The following is an 18,398-nucleotide window of genomic DNA, read 5'->3' on the forward strand; positions in this document are numbered from 1 at the left end:
AAATTTTCTATTTATCCTACCTAGGGAATCTCCTTGGCTTTTTACATGTGATACAGCTTTTTGAGAGAAGGATAAGGATAATATAAGATGCTTGTTCCTGGTACATTATAACCTACTGAACAAAACAACTCTTGCCTATCCTGTGGAATTCTAGCAGCAGTCTGAGTTTTGAATAGGTAAAAACATAACCTGATGTTTTTGAGCATCCATCTGAAAGAAATAGCCCAAGATCTAAAACGAAAGCATAACAATTCACGGTATTGTTTGACTTGCAGAAGCCTTTATAGACCATCTTATGTTTGATAGGACAGAAAAAACAATTATCACCCTAGGGTAGTCACTTTCCCTTGTATACCTCAAATCTTTCTTCCATGTGATGAGGCTGCTGTTGCTGCTTTAAAAAAAAAAAAAAATAGATTTCTTTTTTCACAACAGTTTTAGGATCACATCAGAATTGAACAGAAAGTACCAAGAATTCCTGTATACTCTGATGCCCCCCCAGCCCCCTCCCCGACATTCACACCCTCCTCCCTTCAGCATCCCTCACCAGTTAAGAGTCGATGAACCTGCAGTGACACATCATCATCACCCAGAGTCCATAGTTAACATTAAGGTTCACTCACGGTGGTGTGTATTATGTGGGTTTTGACAAGTATGTAATGATGTTATGTATATACACCGGTAGTTTCTAGAAACTAACAATTTGTGGAGGTGTCTGAAGATGCTCACTAAATGTGATGATTGAATTGTCCACTTGTGTGTTTTGTCGTCTTACATCTGTGTGTGCGTGTCTTCTCTAAATAGGCCACGGCTCAGATGGAAGAACGTCTGAAGGAAATTATCACCAGCTACTCTCCTGACCACGTTCTTCCTCTAGCAGATGGAGTGCTCAGTTTCACTCACCATCAGATTATTGAACTGGCTCGAGATTGCTTGGATAAATCCCACCAGGGTCTCATCACCTCACGATACTTCCTTGAATTACAACACAAATTAGATAAATTGCTGCAAGAGGTATGAACCACCATATAAAGTTTTCGGATTTGTTTTGCTTTTCCCCTGAAAAAAGAAAAATTTCATGAGTGCATTTGCTTACACATTGTAACCATGAGATAGAGTTCATATTCCAGGGAAGCAAAGAAGAAAAAACTGATTGCTACTTGCTGTAAATTGATTCTCGTCATCATTTATAGTAGTAATAGAAAGTTAATGTAATAACCTTTACAGGAACCTTGGGACCCAACAATCTATGGCTCTGGGATAAGTGGATTGTAAGGGATTTTCAGGCAGTGATTTTCCCTCCACCCCCACCCATAAAGTTATAAATTGCCTGAGTGCATGTGCGTTATTTGATGATGCTATCTAGTTCTAATATCTGGAAAAGCTAAATGGAAAATTGCTGGCTCCTTCCAGGCCATGTGTCCTATTAATTAACCTGCACATGGTATTGGGTAGTAAATGGCAACTTAAATTCTCATTAGTGTCAGTTCCTCTTCTAACAAAATATCCAATTTCCAAAAGACAGATAAACACAGGTACCTGTCTAGGTCTAATACTTGAATGCGTAGATCCTAATAACACCCAGGGCAGGAAGGAATGTGCATGGTAGAATGGAATTAATGCGTATACTGCTCTTGTGACTGAAATTGATCAGCCACAGCCTACAAGTAAAACCTATTTCCTCTCTATATTTAGATATATTGTATTTCTCTACCCCATAGGGCGTAAGTTATGCCCATGTCAGCAAAAACCATAGATTGTTTTTCTAAGCATGAATATGTAAATAATTGCATGGAACTGGAAGAAAATATTAGCATCCTAGTTTTCTAGAAATTCATCTGTATTTGCCCCTACTGAATTGAGTTCTGGCAAGATGAGAAGATGCCTCTCTGACTAGAAGTCACTATTTTTCTTTCCCATCCAGACATCCCAACAGAGTTTTCTGTACTCTGTGCCCATTTCTCCTATTTCACCCTATTGTAGTTCATTAAGGCAGTGTTTCTCAGAGTGTTTTAGGGGGCTGAATACCTTGTTTTTGTTTTTCATTGTTAATTTCCAATTTGTCTTGCACTAATTCTCCTATAAATTAAAATGAAAATAAATTTATAGGAACATGCATTTGGGTGTGCAAGAAATGTTAAAAATGTAAGAGCTGCTAAATGCTTGCACTCAATTATTGTACCTGTGTCATCACAGATTGGTAATAGCTCAGGGACCAGTCCCAGCATAGGTGTCTGTGTGAGCAGGGATTTTGTCTGTTTTATTCATCTAGTGTGGTGTCTGGCATATAGAAGAACTCTTGAATGAATGGCTTCTGACCTCCCCTCATTTAACTCACTGAAGTCCACTGTCCTCCTTACTGTCTTGTCCTCTGGACATTTTACTGGAACAGTTCTCTTTTACTGGAATATTATTATATTCAGCAATATTAATATCTTCCTTTTCTCTCTTCATAACACCCCTCCTTTTCAATTCTTCTTCTGTTGTTGTTTATTTATTTTGAGAGAGAGTAAGGAAGGGGCACAGGGAGGGTGAGGGAATCCCAAGCAGGCTCCATACTGTCAGCACAGAGACCGACGTGGGGCTCGAACCCACAAACCATGAGATCATCACCTCAGATTTCACCTGACCTGAAATCAAAAGTCAGAAGCTCAACATACTGAGCCACCAAAGAGCCCCAAGATATTTTTAGTGCTTGTGTTTTTTCTCTGCTTCTTCCAAGAGCTCTTCCTCTAACTTGTGTTTTCTGAAAGTTAGTTTTCCCATCATCTGATTTGTGGCCCACTGCTCCTCCCTCTGTTCTGGTGATCTTGTTGGCTCTCTTAAAGACCGATGAACTCTAATGGCTTCCTGTTTGTATCTCCAACCAGCAGCTCTTAGCTTTCAGATTCATGTGTCTGCCTGGCTAACGAGTATCTTTCCACGTGGACAGTTCACTGAGACCGTAGTCCTGACTCCCAAATTCTTAATTCTCTGTGGCTGTAAGAACATTTATTTAATAACATTCCTCACTGGCTCCTTTCTGTCTATAAGTAAAAACCCTAAGATGGCACATTGACCATAGTGCAGTTTCATGCTCTGTTTGGGGTTTTCAAAGAGGGCTCTTTGAAGAACATGGATCACATCCCAATCGTCTTCAACCCCCTGGTACCTAGCACTGTGGCTGATACTTGCTTCCTCAGTAATTATGGAAGGAAGGGAAGGAGAAAGAAGATATGTATATATGCATGTCAAAATGCTTGATTTATTACAATTTATTGTCAAATAATTCACTTCTGCTGTTCCTTTTAATCCAACAGCTCCCCCCAAAAAGGCTAGGAACGCAATGCATATTACTTGCTATGAGAATATCTTGAAAATGACATTTGTTAAATGGTGCATTTTGAAACAGAAGAGGCAGATAAGAGAGTAACTCTGTAGTCAGTCTCTGTGAGATGCTCCTTCCTTAATTCCACAGTTCTGTCCCAGGATGTTACCATAATTACTAGTTTAGTCCTGTGTTTTTCTTTCCTTCAGAGGCTTTCCCTGAAAGGGATAGAATCAATATCCAAAGCTGTTTACATTGAAATCCTGCCACCCCCTTCCCCCCACCACACACATTTAATTTTGTTTCTGTCTAATAGACCTGGCAGATTGTTTCATGGCAATTACAAAAAGAAAATTTTGGGTTTCAAAAATCATCTGAATATGCCATATAGCATAATATAATTGTTGATATTTAGAGAAATTTGTCTTTTGAGCAGAGAAACGTGTTTACTTGTGGTATGAAGAGCATTGTTGGGTTGTCTTATTTATCTTCACGGATAAACATTTTCTTCAGTCCTTGTGTGAAAATTGAAACTATCTTCAGAATGACTTTGACAGTGTCCTTCCAGAGTTTGGAGCTAAAGAGTCACAGGGAAGCTTGTGCCTTTCAGATGGAGTCCTTATTGTGGGAATTTCCTTTACCTTCCACAGGATGCAATTGTTGTTAGTTCCCAGCTGTGACTTTGTGTGCCTGGTATCTCCTGGCCGCTTTCCCCATTGTCAGTCTTTTGTAGACCCAGGCAAGGTCCCCCTGTGGCTTTGAGCAGGTTGATTTAACTGATGGCTTTTTAAAGTCCTGAGGTCTAGGTCAGTTCCAGATGAAATGCTTGATGTCTCCATTTGTTTTCTCACCTAGGTGTATTTAGCCAAAGAAAATAATATCCATAGGAAACTATAACCTACTTTCAAATATGGGTCTTAGTATTTTTTGTAGCAGCCAATACTTAAAATATAAACACAGGGTATCCATTAGTGTTGGTGCTTGCTCTTGGCAGCCTGGAAACTTTCTTCTCATGCTGTGTGATTTTGTTTGGTGTTGTCTTAACAGAATTCCTCCCTCCCCAATAATGTTAGTATATAAAATATTATTTGAGTTAATACAACCCATTGTATGTTCTGGCTTTGGTTATAGCTGATAATTCTTAGAAGTAAGAAGTAGGAATGAACTGATTATTTTTAGTTTAAAAAAATTTTTTTAATGTTTATTCTTGAGAGAGAGAGAGCACGAGTGAGCTCGAGTGGCGGGGGGGGGGGGGGGGGGGGGCAGAGAGAGAGGGAGTCGCAGAATCCGAAGCAGGCTCCAGGCTCTGAGCTGTCAGCACAGAGTCTGACGTGGGGCTCGAACTCGTCAACCACAAGATCATGACCTGAGCCGAAGTCAGATGCTCAATGAACTGAGCCACCCAGGCACACGATAACATAAAATTGAAAAAGATTTAAAGTCAAATTTTACTGAGTTGAGTGCCTAGGTATAATTTATTCAATATGCAAAATCAAATTGGTATGAATATATCCACGTATAAACGTTATCTCCCTCACATTTGAAATCAGCAGTGCACACTTCTTACAGGTCGTAAATAACAAATTTGTAGGCTAATCATGGTGCACGTGTAAAATATATTTCATGACTGTGTTAAATGTCCAGCATAACAAAAGCAGCCCTTCACTGTGTTAGCCATTTCATAGCTAAAGTTGCTTTATCTGGTAAATCAAGGTCCCTTATCAGCCTCCCACTCCACTTATATCATGTACTTAATGCATCATAATCTCTTAATCTCTCCATCATTCATGGTTCACATTAGGAGTTTTAACATTTGATTTTTACACACCGAATAGATCAAAGTTATGCAATTGAAATTTAGCTAATAGAGCCATTTTGTAGGTAAAGAATTTTAACAGTGTCCATTTATGAAGAGATAATGTCCGTTTATCTGTCTGTGAAAGGTATTTTCTAAATCACTTAATTTTCAGAGATTTGTAATTATCTAATTAGCGTGCTTTGCTGATTTCCTTTTCCACTGAATAGAGCAACTCTGTATCATCTTTCTTGTAGGCTCATGATCGTTCAGAAAGTGGAGAATTGGCATTTATTAAACAACTGGTTCGAAAGATCCTAATTGTTATTGCCCGCCCAGCTCGATTATTAGAGTGTCTGGTAAGTTGCCCCTAGATGTGACTCCATTATTTACTGTTAACTGTGGGAAAGCAGTGACCATCAGAAACTTTCAGTTTCTTTGGCTTCAAAGACTAGAGTTAAATGGAAAGAGTCAGCAGGAACTACAACTTGTGAATGTCTATGAGGACATCCTGATGTGATTTTTGTTTTCTGGTTTGAAATAAGAGTTCTAGGATTTGTGCTGTATTCACATCACATTCTGGTCAAATGTGAAAGATAATCATGAACTAAGGTGCTTGTTAACCTTAGCATAGATACTGGGTGACAGTTAATTTAAAACACTTTGAGCCTTACTTTTTTGGTGTTGGCAAGATGCAGAGAAAGGGACACCAGCAATATGATATATAATAATCTATAGTTATTATCATCTGTTTTTAAAATGCGGCATGTTAGAAATAAATGCTAGGCAGCAACCAGCTTGGGCAAGTACCCCAGCGTCTCATACAGACCTCAAAAAGTGAGACTTTCAGAGATTAGTTCATTTTGTCAATCATTTTCCTATTTAAAAATTTTTGTTTTATGTAACTCTGGTTGAAATTTGAGTCCACACTGTGAACACACATGAAGCTTTGAGCCTGAGAATAGTTTTAAGGGGCTTAGCACTGTATCAACACTCACTTTTAAGTTCTGCTAGTCACTAAAGTATTTGCAACACTTCAGAAATATTTGTACCCCGTGCAGTACAGCTTTGCGGTATTACACATGCACACACATACGTATAGGGTGGGATTGCTAGGGTTTTGCCCTTATTTTGATTAAAATTCATAGCTTTTTTGTAATAGTGGAATGTTCACTGCCCCCTAAAAAATATACCAGTGCATTGAGAGTCACAGGAGAAGGGAAATCTTGAGACAGGGCGGGGCATGGTGGAGTAGGTCTTTCCATCAGTGGCCAGGACCCTTAGAACCACAGAATCAAAAGCACCATTTGGCTTTGTCTCTGGAAGGATAAAGGGGGAAAAATACTCTGGATGCTTCTGGGAGGAGAACTGTGTGACTGGCAAATGCCAGCAAAAGGAAGTCTGATTTTGTACTGTGTCTCCCATTGTACTTTTTGAATTATGCACCACATGCGTGGACTTCCTGCATTTGTTTCATTTGAGGGAAAATACCACTTAGCATTCTAACCTGTTTCTCTGGACAACAGCAGATACGCGAGTAGACAATCTTGCCTTAAAAGAGGAAGTGAATTTTTTCAGTCATCGCTCCACACCAGAAGAGAAAAAGTAAAAGTATAGCCTGTCAAAGATAGAAACGAGTGAGCTCAGAAGTTGAATTGAAAATGTTGCTGTTTTCAACACTGTTTGAAGCTCTGTTGAAACTGGAGCTTTAGAGTTTTAGGGAACATTCCCCAACCACTGGTCTTATACCGACTGTTTCAGGCTTGTGCTGTGTATCATTGTAGGTTTACAGAAAGGGCACTGAGTGTATACGCTCCTTTGGCTTTACTCTCTTTACAGCGAGCTTTCTTTATACATAGCCTTTAGAAACCCTTGAGTAATTCAGGTGAAATGCTGATATTCTAAAGTTGCCTATTTGAGGCATTAATCAAAATGGGTAACATCCTGGGGGGATAACATTTAGGAAATACAACTGAAAGTAGCAACTGTCATTTAAGTCCGTAAACATAATTGTTTACAACACATAAACCCACGGCATCCATCTAGAGTGATGGAATCCTAAAGATTTTTATTACATCCTAGAAGTAACAGCCAAAGGGAGTAAAATACATGAGTAAGATGTGCTACCAAATTTTTAAAATAGGCACTGGTAATCGAAAACATTAATTTCATATTTTTCTTTCTTCATCTTCACATTACGGGAGTATTAACTTTAGGATATACTGATAAAATGGTAATATTGAGATTTTTAAAAATGTTTTTGGATACCTCTGTACTAATGGAGTTTCCTGCAAAACGTTTGAGAATATATATTCTAGCATTACTCCTTTTGTGGCTGTTTATGGAGAAGGAGAAACTGAATCTTCTGGATAAGATTTCTGGATTTTATTTTATTTTATTTATTTTACTTTTTTAATTTTACTTTTTTAATTTATTTATTTTGAGAGACAAAGAGAGCAAGAGGGGGAGGCACAGAGAGAGAAGAGAGAGAATTCCATGCAGGCTCTGTGATGTGAGCGCAGAGCGCGATGCAGGGCTTGACCTTACGAACCTTGAAATCATGATCTGAGCTAAAATCAAGAGTTGAATGCTTAGCCCACTGAGCCACCCAGGCTCCCCCTGGATTTTAAAGTTTTACTCAAAAAGCATAATTTAAATGTTAGACTTGTTCATTTCCAATGAGATAGATTTCTTAAATGGAGCATACACAGAACCTCCAAAGTTACATTATGAGGAATTTGGAAGTGGTCGTTCTGTGAGTTACCAAGGACTTAAATGTACTGCCTCAGAATATGAAAGGCTTCAAATACAAGGTGAGAATTATATACTTTTTAAAATCATTTGCTTCCTTTCTGCACAAACCACAGCCATGTATATCCAGCAAATGTTACTGTAAAAGGAATTGATGCACTAAAACCTCAGAGAATTTTGGCTCAAGTTAGTTTCCATCTGTGTTTGTCTTCTGCTAGGAATTTGATCCTGAAGAATTTTACTACCTGTTGGAAGCAGCCGAAGGCCATGCCAAAGAGGGACAGGGTATTAAAACTGACATTCCCAGGTACATCATTAGCCAGCTGGGGCTCAATAAGGATCCTTTGGAAGGTGAGTCCCTGGGTTGGGCTGGCCTTTTACTTGCCTACGCTCTGTGACTTCATACAAGAACTTAGCAGCTCTTTACTTTTGCCACAAGAAAAGGTGAACATGACCTATTTTGTGTTGTACCTGCAGTATAGGGATAGGCCTTGAAATCCTAGAGGCCTGTCAGCCTGACAATGCCAGAGTGTCCTGAAAGGGTTTCGGTTTCAGCTTTCTCTGTTTTTTCTCCAGCAAAGCTCCGTTGGGTTCTCCTCAAGTGCACTTGTACTTCTGAAGATGTTGCTAAAGAAATTAATTATAATTAAATTAAAAGTGACATTTAAAGGAATTGGGGAGTAATGCAACTGATGATAGATATAGATCGGGCGCAGTGTTGGTAGATCTGTTTTTGCACGTAACAAAAAAAATTACGAAAAAAATGATAATATACAGGAATGTCCGTCGGGGGGGAAATGTTTTTTAAAGCGTATGAAAGCATTTGTGGTCGGTTCAGATGAAAAAATACATCTGATGCTATTAAATACACACAAGACTAAGCACCCTGTTAGCGGTTCTTTAAAAAATCTAATACTGGTAAATGACCCCCCCCCCCCCCAGCCCCCTACCTTTTCCTACTCGTTACTGTCGGGGTGTTCATTTAAAACACTTGAGTTACATACTGCCTAAAAAGAGTCAAAAACAATCATAGGCTCCTCTATTCAAAATTGTCTTCCTGGTTCATTAAATTGAATTTGCAAACAGTGTTTATCTTGCTAAATTGTTTGTAATGATGGTGACTGTTGGCACAGATATTTTCCCATCTAAAGCCAGGGAACCTGCTGCTCTCTGCCCTGCTCTCCTATTCCCCTGCTTTGTTTGCTCTTACGGCCATCCGATCTTTGCTTCCAGTGAAATGATGCATGCATTACTGGGAGATAATGCCAGATAAATTTATACTGTACTGAAAGCAATACCACAACAGATTCATCACTTATCAGAGACTGGTGGCTGCTTTTCTGAAAAGTTCCCTGGGGAGAGATTTTTCCCCATGGCTTTTAAATTACCATCTTTACCTTTTTGAATCATGAGTCTTCAGAAATGGTTTAAATCAATGAAATAAAAAGGGCAGATGTTTAATGGTATTTAGATGAGTTTTAAAAATCTCTTCAGGCATTACAAAATGATGCCTTAGCTTCCTGCTTCAAAAGCTGACTCTTGGTTCCATTCCATTACTACCCACTGCTTGCAAATAATATGTATTTCTCAGATAATAGTTATTTAGCAGAAATCCTATTTAAAACAGAACCATCTTTTAATTTGTTTTTTTATGAAAATAATTGGAGTGGGGAGGCTGTCAAAGTATATTATAGTGACTGTTCACGCTGGTAGAGTTAAGGTTGTTTCAGCCCTTGAATTGTAGAGCGAGTGAGCACTTCACACTTTTCTTACCTGGAGGGAAATAACACTGTAGGCTGAACTTTGGTAGGTGAATAATCTGAGACCCATTTGTGTACCTTTATAGAGACTCTAAATAAATTTTAATAGTGATCTTGGACCAGTTTTATGTTTAGTAATGCAAATTTATCACTGGGAGTTGTGTTTTTAACTCTTGACACTTTGTTTTCTTGATTCAGATCTGAGGATCATTTTTAATCGATTTAATATCACTTAGCCTGCTGTTATTACAAAATCTGGTCTCCATTTGTTTCCCTTCTTGTCAGCATCTTCACTAACAGGCCTACAGCCTGACCTTTGAAAGTCTGGAGTGAGGGTGTGGAGTGGGAATGCCCAGGTCTGTACCCCGGGACCAGCCCTGCAGGCTGTGACCTTGACCATGCAGTTGATGGGCCTCTTTGTGCCTCAGTGTTCTTTCCCTGAGACCAGGGTAGTAGTACCTATTCATAGAGATGTTTTTAGCATTATGTGAGTTATTTCTCTACACAGGATACAGTAATGCTTAATAAATGTTAGCTACTATTGCCTTTTTATTCAAACAGTATTCAAGTCAGTCTCTTCCTTGAGAATCCCTCCAACTGAACACATTTTGGTTCACCTACCAGTCCAACAATCTAAGGTCCTAGTCAGAGAGGATGTTGACATCACTGGAATGACACCAAGGAAGCACATAGTTAGTACTGAGCTCATTTTTAGTCTTGAATTTCGGCTACTGGTAGCCGAAGTCTACACTAAGTCTTCACTTAGTGTAGATTCTGGAGTTTATTAATTTTTATCTGGAGACAACACTCCATTGTTGTTTTGTTTCCTATCTTTTATGTGTAATCTCTCCCAAAAAGGATGATTATAATTATAAGAATGTGAATACATGAAATGAGAGCCTAAGCACTCCTTTTAGATGCATACAAAAATAGGTAACTAAAAACTATAACTTATGTATAAGTTATATATATATATATATATATATATATATATATATATATATATAACTTAGCATACACGTTCAATTTTGAAAAATTAGAAAATGCAAATTACCTGTGGTCTTACCACTCAGAGATAACTACCTATCAAAGTTTTGGAGGGAATTCCTTCATGTTTTGGGTTTTTTTTTTTTAATTAAACATTTTTAGGTGTAGAAATTAAAATGAACATAAAATGAATTTGGTTTCTTCATTTACTTAGGTAGACTCAGAGATGTGTTCCATTGTGGATTGAGTGGTTAAATGCCTGTGTCTTTTTGTTTGTTTCTGTTTTTCTTTTTTGTTTTTGTGTCTTTTAAGCAGACCACCAAGGTATTACTTTGTCAGGCATGTGGCATCCAGCCCATGCTGGATTGTAATAAATAACAATCAGTATTCAGTGAACACTTAATTTTTGTTAGTCAACATGCTAAGAGCCTTACACGAATATCCTATATCGTACTTATAAGAAACTAGTAAAAGATGAATACATTGTTCCCATCTTACAGAGGAAGAGCCTGAGGTTAAAAGGTCCCTAGTAAGTGCTGACTGTGGTGACCCAAGCCTTCTCATCGTCAAGCGTCTCTTAACAACTATTACTTCCTTTGTGACAAATTGCAAATTCTTAATATACCAGGAAGGAGATATTGCTCAGTGGATGTGAAAGAAATGGAGCAAGGAATGCTCAGCCATAAGTTGAGAATCATCTCTGAGCTGTGGTCAGTGTATCTTTGATGCCTTTCAGAGCCTGGGAAGACTTGCCTGTCTTGAGAATCCTATCATAAGAATAATCATTGACACACACACCTGCCCCAACCCCACCCCATGGTGATTGTGTCGACTACTGAATCCTGCTAGCTGAAGCAGAAGCCCAGCTCTCAAGTACCCGTGTCTAGGTGTTCATAAGAAATAGGGTTCTATAGAAGGGCATATAATGAACAATTTCAAAAACAGCAGCTGGTGGCTCTTACCATTTTTGATTAAGATTTTCCCATGGGTATATTGAAGTAGAGAGTAAAGTGTTTTTAATATCAAAGATATTACTTCTTATCTAGTTATAATTGTTGTATTTTTCTTAAACTTTGCTTTTTTTTTGTTTTGTTTTTAATTTAGAAATGGCTCAGTTGGGAAACTATGACAGTGGGACAGCAGAAACACCAGAAACAGATGAATCAGTGAGTGTAAGTGTCTTTCTTGATGAAATATGTTGGTTTTTCTGTTTATCAACATCTGGAGATTTGGAGTGTGTTAATTACTTTGTCTCTTCACTAAGCATGTATTGTGCTTCTATGTGCAAGGCAGTAAGCATATAATTTCAGTCCTTTTTTTCAAAGAGAAAAAAATTAATAAAAAGAAATCATGCATGAAAAAAGAAAAATGCTAAACTTGAATATAAGATCAATGATGAAAAAGGGCCATGTGCTACTAAACATACAGAAATTGACCTTAGTCTTGCCAGTCCAATAAGATCTCCCAAGGAAATGGCGCAGGAGATGGGGCATGAGAAGTTGCTAGGATAAGAAGGAGCAGAGGGAACATTCCAGGCCCAGGGAACATCCTGGGCAAAAACTGTGCCACAAGGGAGCGGAGTGCATCTGAGAGCAAGGGCAAGGAGACCACAAAGATTGGAGAGCTTGGGTAAAAACCTGACATACAGGTCCTTGTTGCTCATCTTTGTCAAATCTTTTCTTTCAAGGAACAGTGGGAAGCAGTTGAACTTTGGAGGAAATGGGTGTGTTTGTGGGGTGGAGACAAGTAGACAGGAGGATGACCCAATCAGAGTCATGGCTTCCAGTCTTCTGACTACAGTCCAGACAGTAGATGGGGTGAGGGGAACACACAGGGGTGACCACGGGGAAGCCACTCAGGAGACTATGCAGTGGCACAGGTGACAGTTTCAGGATGCCGTCATCCTGGGAACCAGCCTGGAGCGAGTTGGGGGTGGTCAGAAAAGAGAGGTAGCTGTATTGCCTGGGGGCTAAGAACCCAGGCTCTGGAGTAACATTGCCTGGATTTGAAAGCTGGCCGTACCTCTTGCTAGCTGTGGGAATCTCTGTGCCTAGTTTCTTCTTCTGTAAAAAAAAAAAGATAAAAGATTAAATGAGATAGTTTGTGTTAGATGGTTAGGTCAGTGCACTACTAAATGCTAAATAAATGATAGTTGGTGGGTGTTTTGTTTGTTTTTTGAGAGAGACAGAAAGTGCCTATGAGCTGGGGACGGGCAGAGAGAGGGAGGGAGGGAGAGAGAGAATCTTAAGCAGGAAGCCCTACGTGGGTCTCAGTCTTGCAAGTGTAAGATGAAATCACCATTTAAAAGCTCAACCATTTAAGCCACCCAGGGGTCCCAATAGTTATTTTTGTTAATTCTATCATATTTATTACAATTTTGAATGTGTTTAGATTTAAGTTTTTTTTGGGGGGGACAGTCACGCAGAGCCATCAAACTAGCAACTATATATATGGTGTGGAATTTTGGGGCACTCAGAGGGATAGTTTTGGGTGGAGTTCTGAATGACATAGGAATCATCCGTGGGCATGAATGAGGTCACCTGGGTGCAGAAAAGTTAATGAGACAGGTGGGCTTTGAACAGCCCAAAGCTTGGGGACCCATCAGAGTGGAATAGTGGAACAAGTGCATGGTCCTTGTCCCGAATGACATTTTCTGTGATGGGGTGTTAACAGTGATGACTGGACCTAAGACTTGTGCCAAAGGCCAAGGGGAAATAGAGGACAGAAACAGTTGTTGGGTTGAGCAACTAAAGTAGCCCAGAGGCCAGGGTGTTGGGTAAGTTACCTGTGGGACACGGAAGTCATCCAGGATGGTGAGAGAACTTGACCAGAGAGGAAGGTGGAAAGCTATGTACCTAAGTCTCCAAAAGATGAATGGGACAGCATGTTAGCGCATGACAGCCTCGGTTTGGAGAGGGTGACACGTACCTTAGACTCATAGGATTTCTTCTAAAATAATAGGAAGGGAATCCTGGGCTCCACAGGAGACGCAAAGAGGCTGTCACTGCTCACCCTCTCAATGCTCAGATACATGGAGTATGAGAGAATTAAAACATAACACTTTGCTTATTGTTTTCCTTTGAGCTCAACTTTTTATTTTATGTTTTTCCTGAAGTTTATTTACTTGTTTTGAGAGAGACAGAGAGGGAGAGAGAATCCCAAGCAGGCTCCACACTTACAGCTCAGAGCCCAGTGAGGGGCTCGAACCCACAAACCAGGAGGAGATCAAGATCATGACTTGAGCTGAAATTGAGAGTTTGATGCTTAACTGACTGAGCCACCCAGGCGCCCCTGAGCTCAACATTTAAAGAGCTATCTTTTTGAAAATAGATATTTAAAGCTTCGTAAGAATAATGATAGGGAAGTAAAGAAAGGCACACGGATTGTCTGTTCGAGCGTCTTTGTTGCCGACTATCTTTTCCAAACAAAAGGTACCGCAGAAAGGACACAGACATTCTCTGGCCAGGGACAGACCAGAGTTCATGTATCCATCAGCTCATGTAGAGCCACAACAGCCCGTTCTTTCCCGGCTGACTGAAACCTGAATTAAGGCTTGATGTTTTGGACTTAAGTCTCAAAACATGAAAACACCAGGATGAGGCTGACAAGAATAGTTTACAAAGGTAAATTAAACTTGGAAATTTTCAAAAGCTTGGTGCCTTCATCTCCCGGAAATGGGGGTTCACGTACATGAGACTGAGGCTCTGTCATGAGAAGTCGTGGATCAGCACTGCTGTGCAGCATTGATCTTTAAAGCTGTCTCTCAGGTTCCTTTGGCTGCAATACTGCACTTCAGCGTATTAAACACCAGAGCATAGGGGTGCCTGGGTGGCTCAGTCAGTTGAGCGTCGGACTTCGGCTCAGGTCATGATCTCATGGCTTGTGAGTTTGAGCCCCACGTCAGGCTCTGTGCTGAGAGCTCAGAGCCTGGAGCCTGCTTCAGATTCTGTCTCCCTCTCTCTCTGCCCCTCCCCTGCTCACGCTGTCTCTCAAAAATAAATAAATGTTAAAAAAAATTAAAAAAAAAACTGGAGCATATCACGCTAATATTATTTATGTTGCTGTTAAAGTCATTGTCTGGAGTTTTCAGGTATTTTCTAACTTCCATATTTTGTTTCCAAGAGCTCCAATGCTTCCTTGAAACTTCAAAGGAAACCTCGGGAGAGTGATTTTGAAACGATTAAATTGATTAGCAATGGAGCCTATGGGTGAGTAATTCAAGAAAACTCTCTATTGTATCTTAACACACCTGAGTAATGTATTCTTCACATTTATTTTAGGGCAAATAGATGTCATTAGGGACTTGAATTTTCAGATTACCGCTCCTTCACTGGTGGCTATAATGTGCGGCCAAAATCATTTTTCATTTGGATACTCCATCAAGAAAACGTATCAAGTGACCTGGAGTTATTTTAGAGGTATGGAGAAGGAGGCTTTATGAAGTCATGGAAGGTTTTTATATAAATCCCTGTTTCTGCCTCCTTTATTCCACTGTTTTGAGTGCCGTAGTGCCTACTCCTGGTTGTAAATAGGCATACACACGCATCTACCTCTGGATATATATAATCTTTATCTCTAAACATATTTACACTCCTATATAGCATTACTACTTAAGAATTAACCAGTACTTTGCAGTCTTACCACCAGTCAACCTTGTGAGACAAGTACTGCAGTAAAAAGACTGCTTGAAAACTTAGAGCAGTTCATTTCCTTTAGTCTTTATATCACACCAAGGTTTGTTTTTTTTTTTTCAGTTGATGTCCGTACTCTGATCACATTAGTGGTGCCCCTTTCTTTTTTTTTAATTCTTTTTATGTTTTATTTACTTGTTTTTGAGAGAGAGAGAGAGAGAGAGAGAGAGGAAGGAAGGGGCAGAGAGAGAAAGGGAGAGAGAGAATTCTAAACATACTCCAGGCTGTCAGCGTAGAACCCAATGTGGGGCTCGAACTCACGAACCGTGAGATCATGACCTCACCGAAACCAAGAGTCAGACGCTTAACCAACTGAGCCACCCAGGCACCCCTGTGGTGCCCCTTTCTTGATTCATTTTCATAGACATAAGCTTTTCTTCTCACAGTGTAGGGTCAATGGTGACAAGATCCTTCTGAGTTCCTTAGAAACAGGAAGGGTAATTAATACACATATTGTGTCCTGATCCATCTTAGACAGCCCAAGAGCTCTAGTTTAATTAAGTATTAATCTCAATTCCATCTGTATTTGGAGAGCAATAAACAATCCCATAGACATTTATTGCCATTTGTCACACATATGAGCAGATGAGATAAAAGTGATTTCTGTTACGCCACAAGGGATGTTTCTCCTTACGACTTTTTTTTTTTTACCTAATATTTTCCACACCATTAACTTAGTGAAGAGCTTAAATATTTGTGAGTCCTTCCTGTGCTTCACTGATTTATTTTCAGGATTATGTCAAATGGTATATTTCCTGATACAGCTTATAAATGTTTTGATATTTTATTTTTAGAATATTTTATTTTGTTCAACGGTCCTTTGAAACTTGTCCCCCTAAGGAAATTATTTGGGTATAGAGTTGTTTGTGAGTTTCATTTGTTTGTTATTTGGTTTTAGTTGGTTTTAGTTTTCAAGATCATGTGAGGATTTCTTCTTTCATTAGGGAAAAGACTGAACTTAGATTTAATGAGTCTATGGGTTTGAGCCCTGGTAGACTTTATTGGCAGTGGAATTCTAGAATAAGATGATCTGTGAAGCACCACTTGTATAAAATTTGGGCATATATCTTAGCACTATTTGGAGTTCTAATTGGTTGAGTAAACTCATTTGTAGTGCAATTAAACCACTGTATAGTAGATGAGGTATATCACACTTTAGGGAATGGCTGGGAATATACAAGAAGTTAAACAAGCTGTGAATCACTAAACACCCAGGATGCAGGCCAAGCCATTAATGGGCTTACAAGCTGCCTGTGGGAGCTTCTGCCCATCAGCCAAAACTTTTTGCCTCTTTTGCTCTTCTCAGATTTAATCTCTCATTACATCTCTGACAGATTTCCCCTTCATTTTAATTATTTTTAGTTCAAAATTTGAATGGGGCTCTACCCATTGGTCCACCCAGTCAGGAGACTGACTGTAAGCTTATGTGTTCCAGTGGAACACTGGGTAGATGATCTGGGGCTGTTGGAGGTTTCCTTGACATGTGTCACAGTCTGCCACTCAGCATCCGTGGCTCAGAGTGACACCGATGCCTTGACTTTGTGAAAATTGCCCGGCCTGGGAACTAACCCTCTCATTAGGAGGGGCTCTAACACATCAGCGTTTTCTCCGCATCATACTTAGTGACGGTTCATGTTATGAAGCCAACCTGCTAATTTGATACCATCCAGTTTCCTTCTCTCCACGTTACGTGTTTTGGATCCCTGACTGGAAGTTAGATGTCCCTTCACGCCAACTCCACTTCGTAGAGAGCTGACACTTGCCGTGTGCCCGGCACCGTGTTGGTTTATATATACTGTCTTCTCGCAAGAGCCCTGGGTGGTGTCGATATTATTTCCATTTAGATGTGGGGAAAGAGAAGCTTGGATGCATGGATGGCCACAGGTGTGCTAATTCTAAACAGTGCTCTTTCCTTCTCTCAGTATTCTTGTTACAACTTAGAGCCATGTTCATTGGGTATAGAAGGCCTTTTTCTCGTGATTCCACCTGGATTTTTCAATTACGGCTTTGAATATTTTCAAAGTGAAAGAATAAAATTGACTTAAAAGATTTTTAAAAACGAGGTCCAAACCTGGGTGGCTCAGTTGGTTAAGCATCCGTCTTCGACTGAGGTCATGACCTTGCATTTCATGGGTTCAAACCCCGCTTGGGGCTCTGTGCTGACAGCTCAGAGCCTAGACCCTGGTTTGGACTCTGTGTCTTCCTCTCTCTCTGTCCTTCCCCTGCTTGTGCTTTGTCTATCCCAAAAATAAATGAAACATTTAAACAAAATTTTTTTAAAGACTAAATTTGAAAGGCATGACATCTCCCACTTTGCTTTACTTTCTGGCTTTGCTGTGCATCAGTCTGTTTTACTCCTCAAAAGAGGGGGTCATTTACCTAAGAGAGCCGTGAGACCCATGTGTGCGGGTTGATGGCCACCCCTCTCTCCTTGTAGCCTTTTTTCTAACACATGCACTCTTGTTCCCACGTACAGATCTGCTCGCACGGATTCACGTATTGCCTCTCAGACTTAAGCATAATTTTATACGCATCAGACATTCACACTCCCGAGAGGACTGATTCATTCTGCTCTAGATCCCATCAGCTTCTGATTCCATTTCTCCCGACCCTCTCACTACTCAGTTCTGCATGGGTGGAATGAGTAAAGCTTGGCTCACAGAGGACAGTTGCCTCACCCCCTTGGGTTTTCTTACTTTAAAAGCAGGTCGGTGTAGGAAAAGAGACCCAGAAGCAGCCTTTTCAAAGAAAGCGAGGAAATGTGGGGCTGAATCAGTTCAGTCCAGTGTTAGAATTTGGCTGGTTTACACCTGTGCTTAGCGGCGTTAGATGTCTGTCAGCTGGCTGCTGTTTGTCTCTTTCAGTCTCTGTCTCTCCTCTCCACTGACTTAAGTAGATCTGGAATATGAACTTACAGGAAAGGAGGAAAGGTATATGAGAGACAACAGTTATTACTAAACAAAGAGATTTATAGATTTCAGCATTAAGAGTAATAGTCCTAAAGCAGTATGGTATTATAAAAACTGAATAATATAAGAGAAGCAGAAATCCAGCTACAGCAAATTCTAATTAAGAAGCCTAGTTGACTTTTGCAACTTGATCAAGAT

At 39.8% G+C, this 18,398-nt stretch overlaps 1 protein-coding gene across 5 annotated transcripts in view; it reads left to right on the forward strand.

The window, feature by feature from the left end:
- Positions 1-18,398, forward strand: part of MAST4 (microtubule associated serine/threonine kinase family member 4) — a 563,401-nt gene that overhangs the window by 501,714 nt on the left and 43,289 nt on the right. For all 5 annotated transcript variants that reach the window (XM_042940435.1, XM_042940432.1, XM_042940434.1 and 2 more), the window contains 5 exons: positions 805-1,014; positions 5,360-5,461; positions 8,072-8,204; positions 11,705-11,772; positions 14,723-14,808. In XM_042940435.1, the coding sequence (XP_042796369.1) occupies positions 805-1,014; positions 5,360-5,461; positions 8,072-8,204; positions 11,705-11,772; positions 14,723-14,808 (599 nt within the window). The remainder of the gene's footprint in view (positions 1-804; positions 1,015-5,359; positions 5,462-8,071; positions 8,205-11,704; positions 11,773-14,722; positions 14,809-18,398) is intronic.

The sequence above is a fragment of the Panthera leo genome, chromosome A1 (assembly GCF_018350215.1).
Source record: "Panthera leo isolate Ple1 chromosome A1, P.leo_Ple1_pat1.1, whole genome shotgun sequence".
Taxonomy (NCBI): domain Eukaryota; kingdom Metazoa; phylum Chordata; class Mammalia; order Carnivora; family Felidae; genus Panthera; species Panthera leo.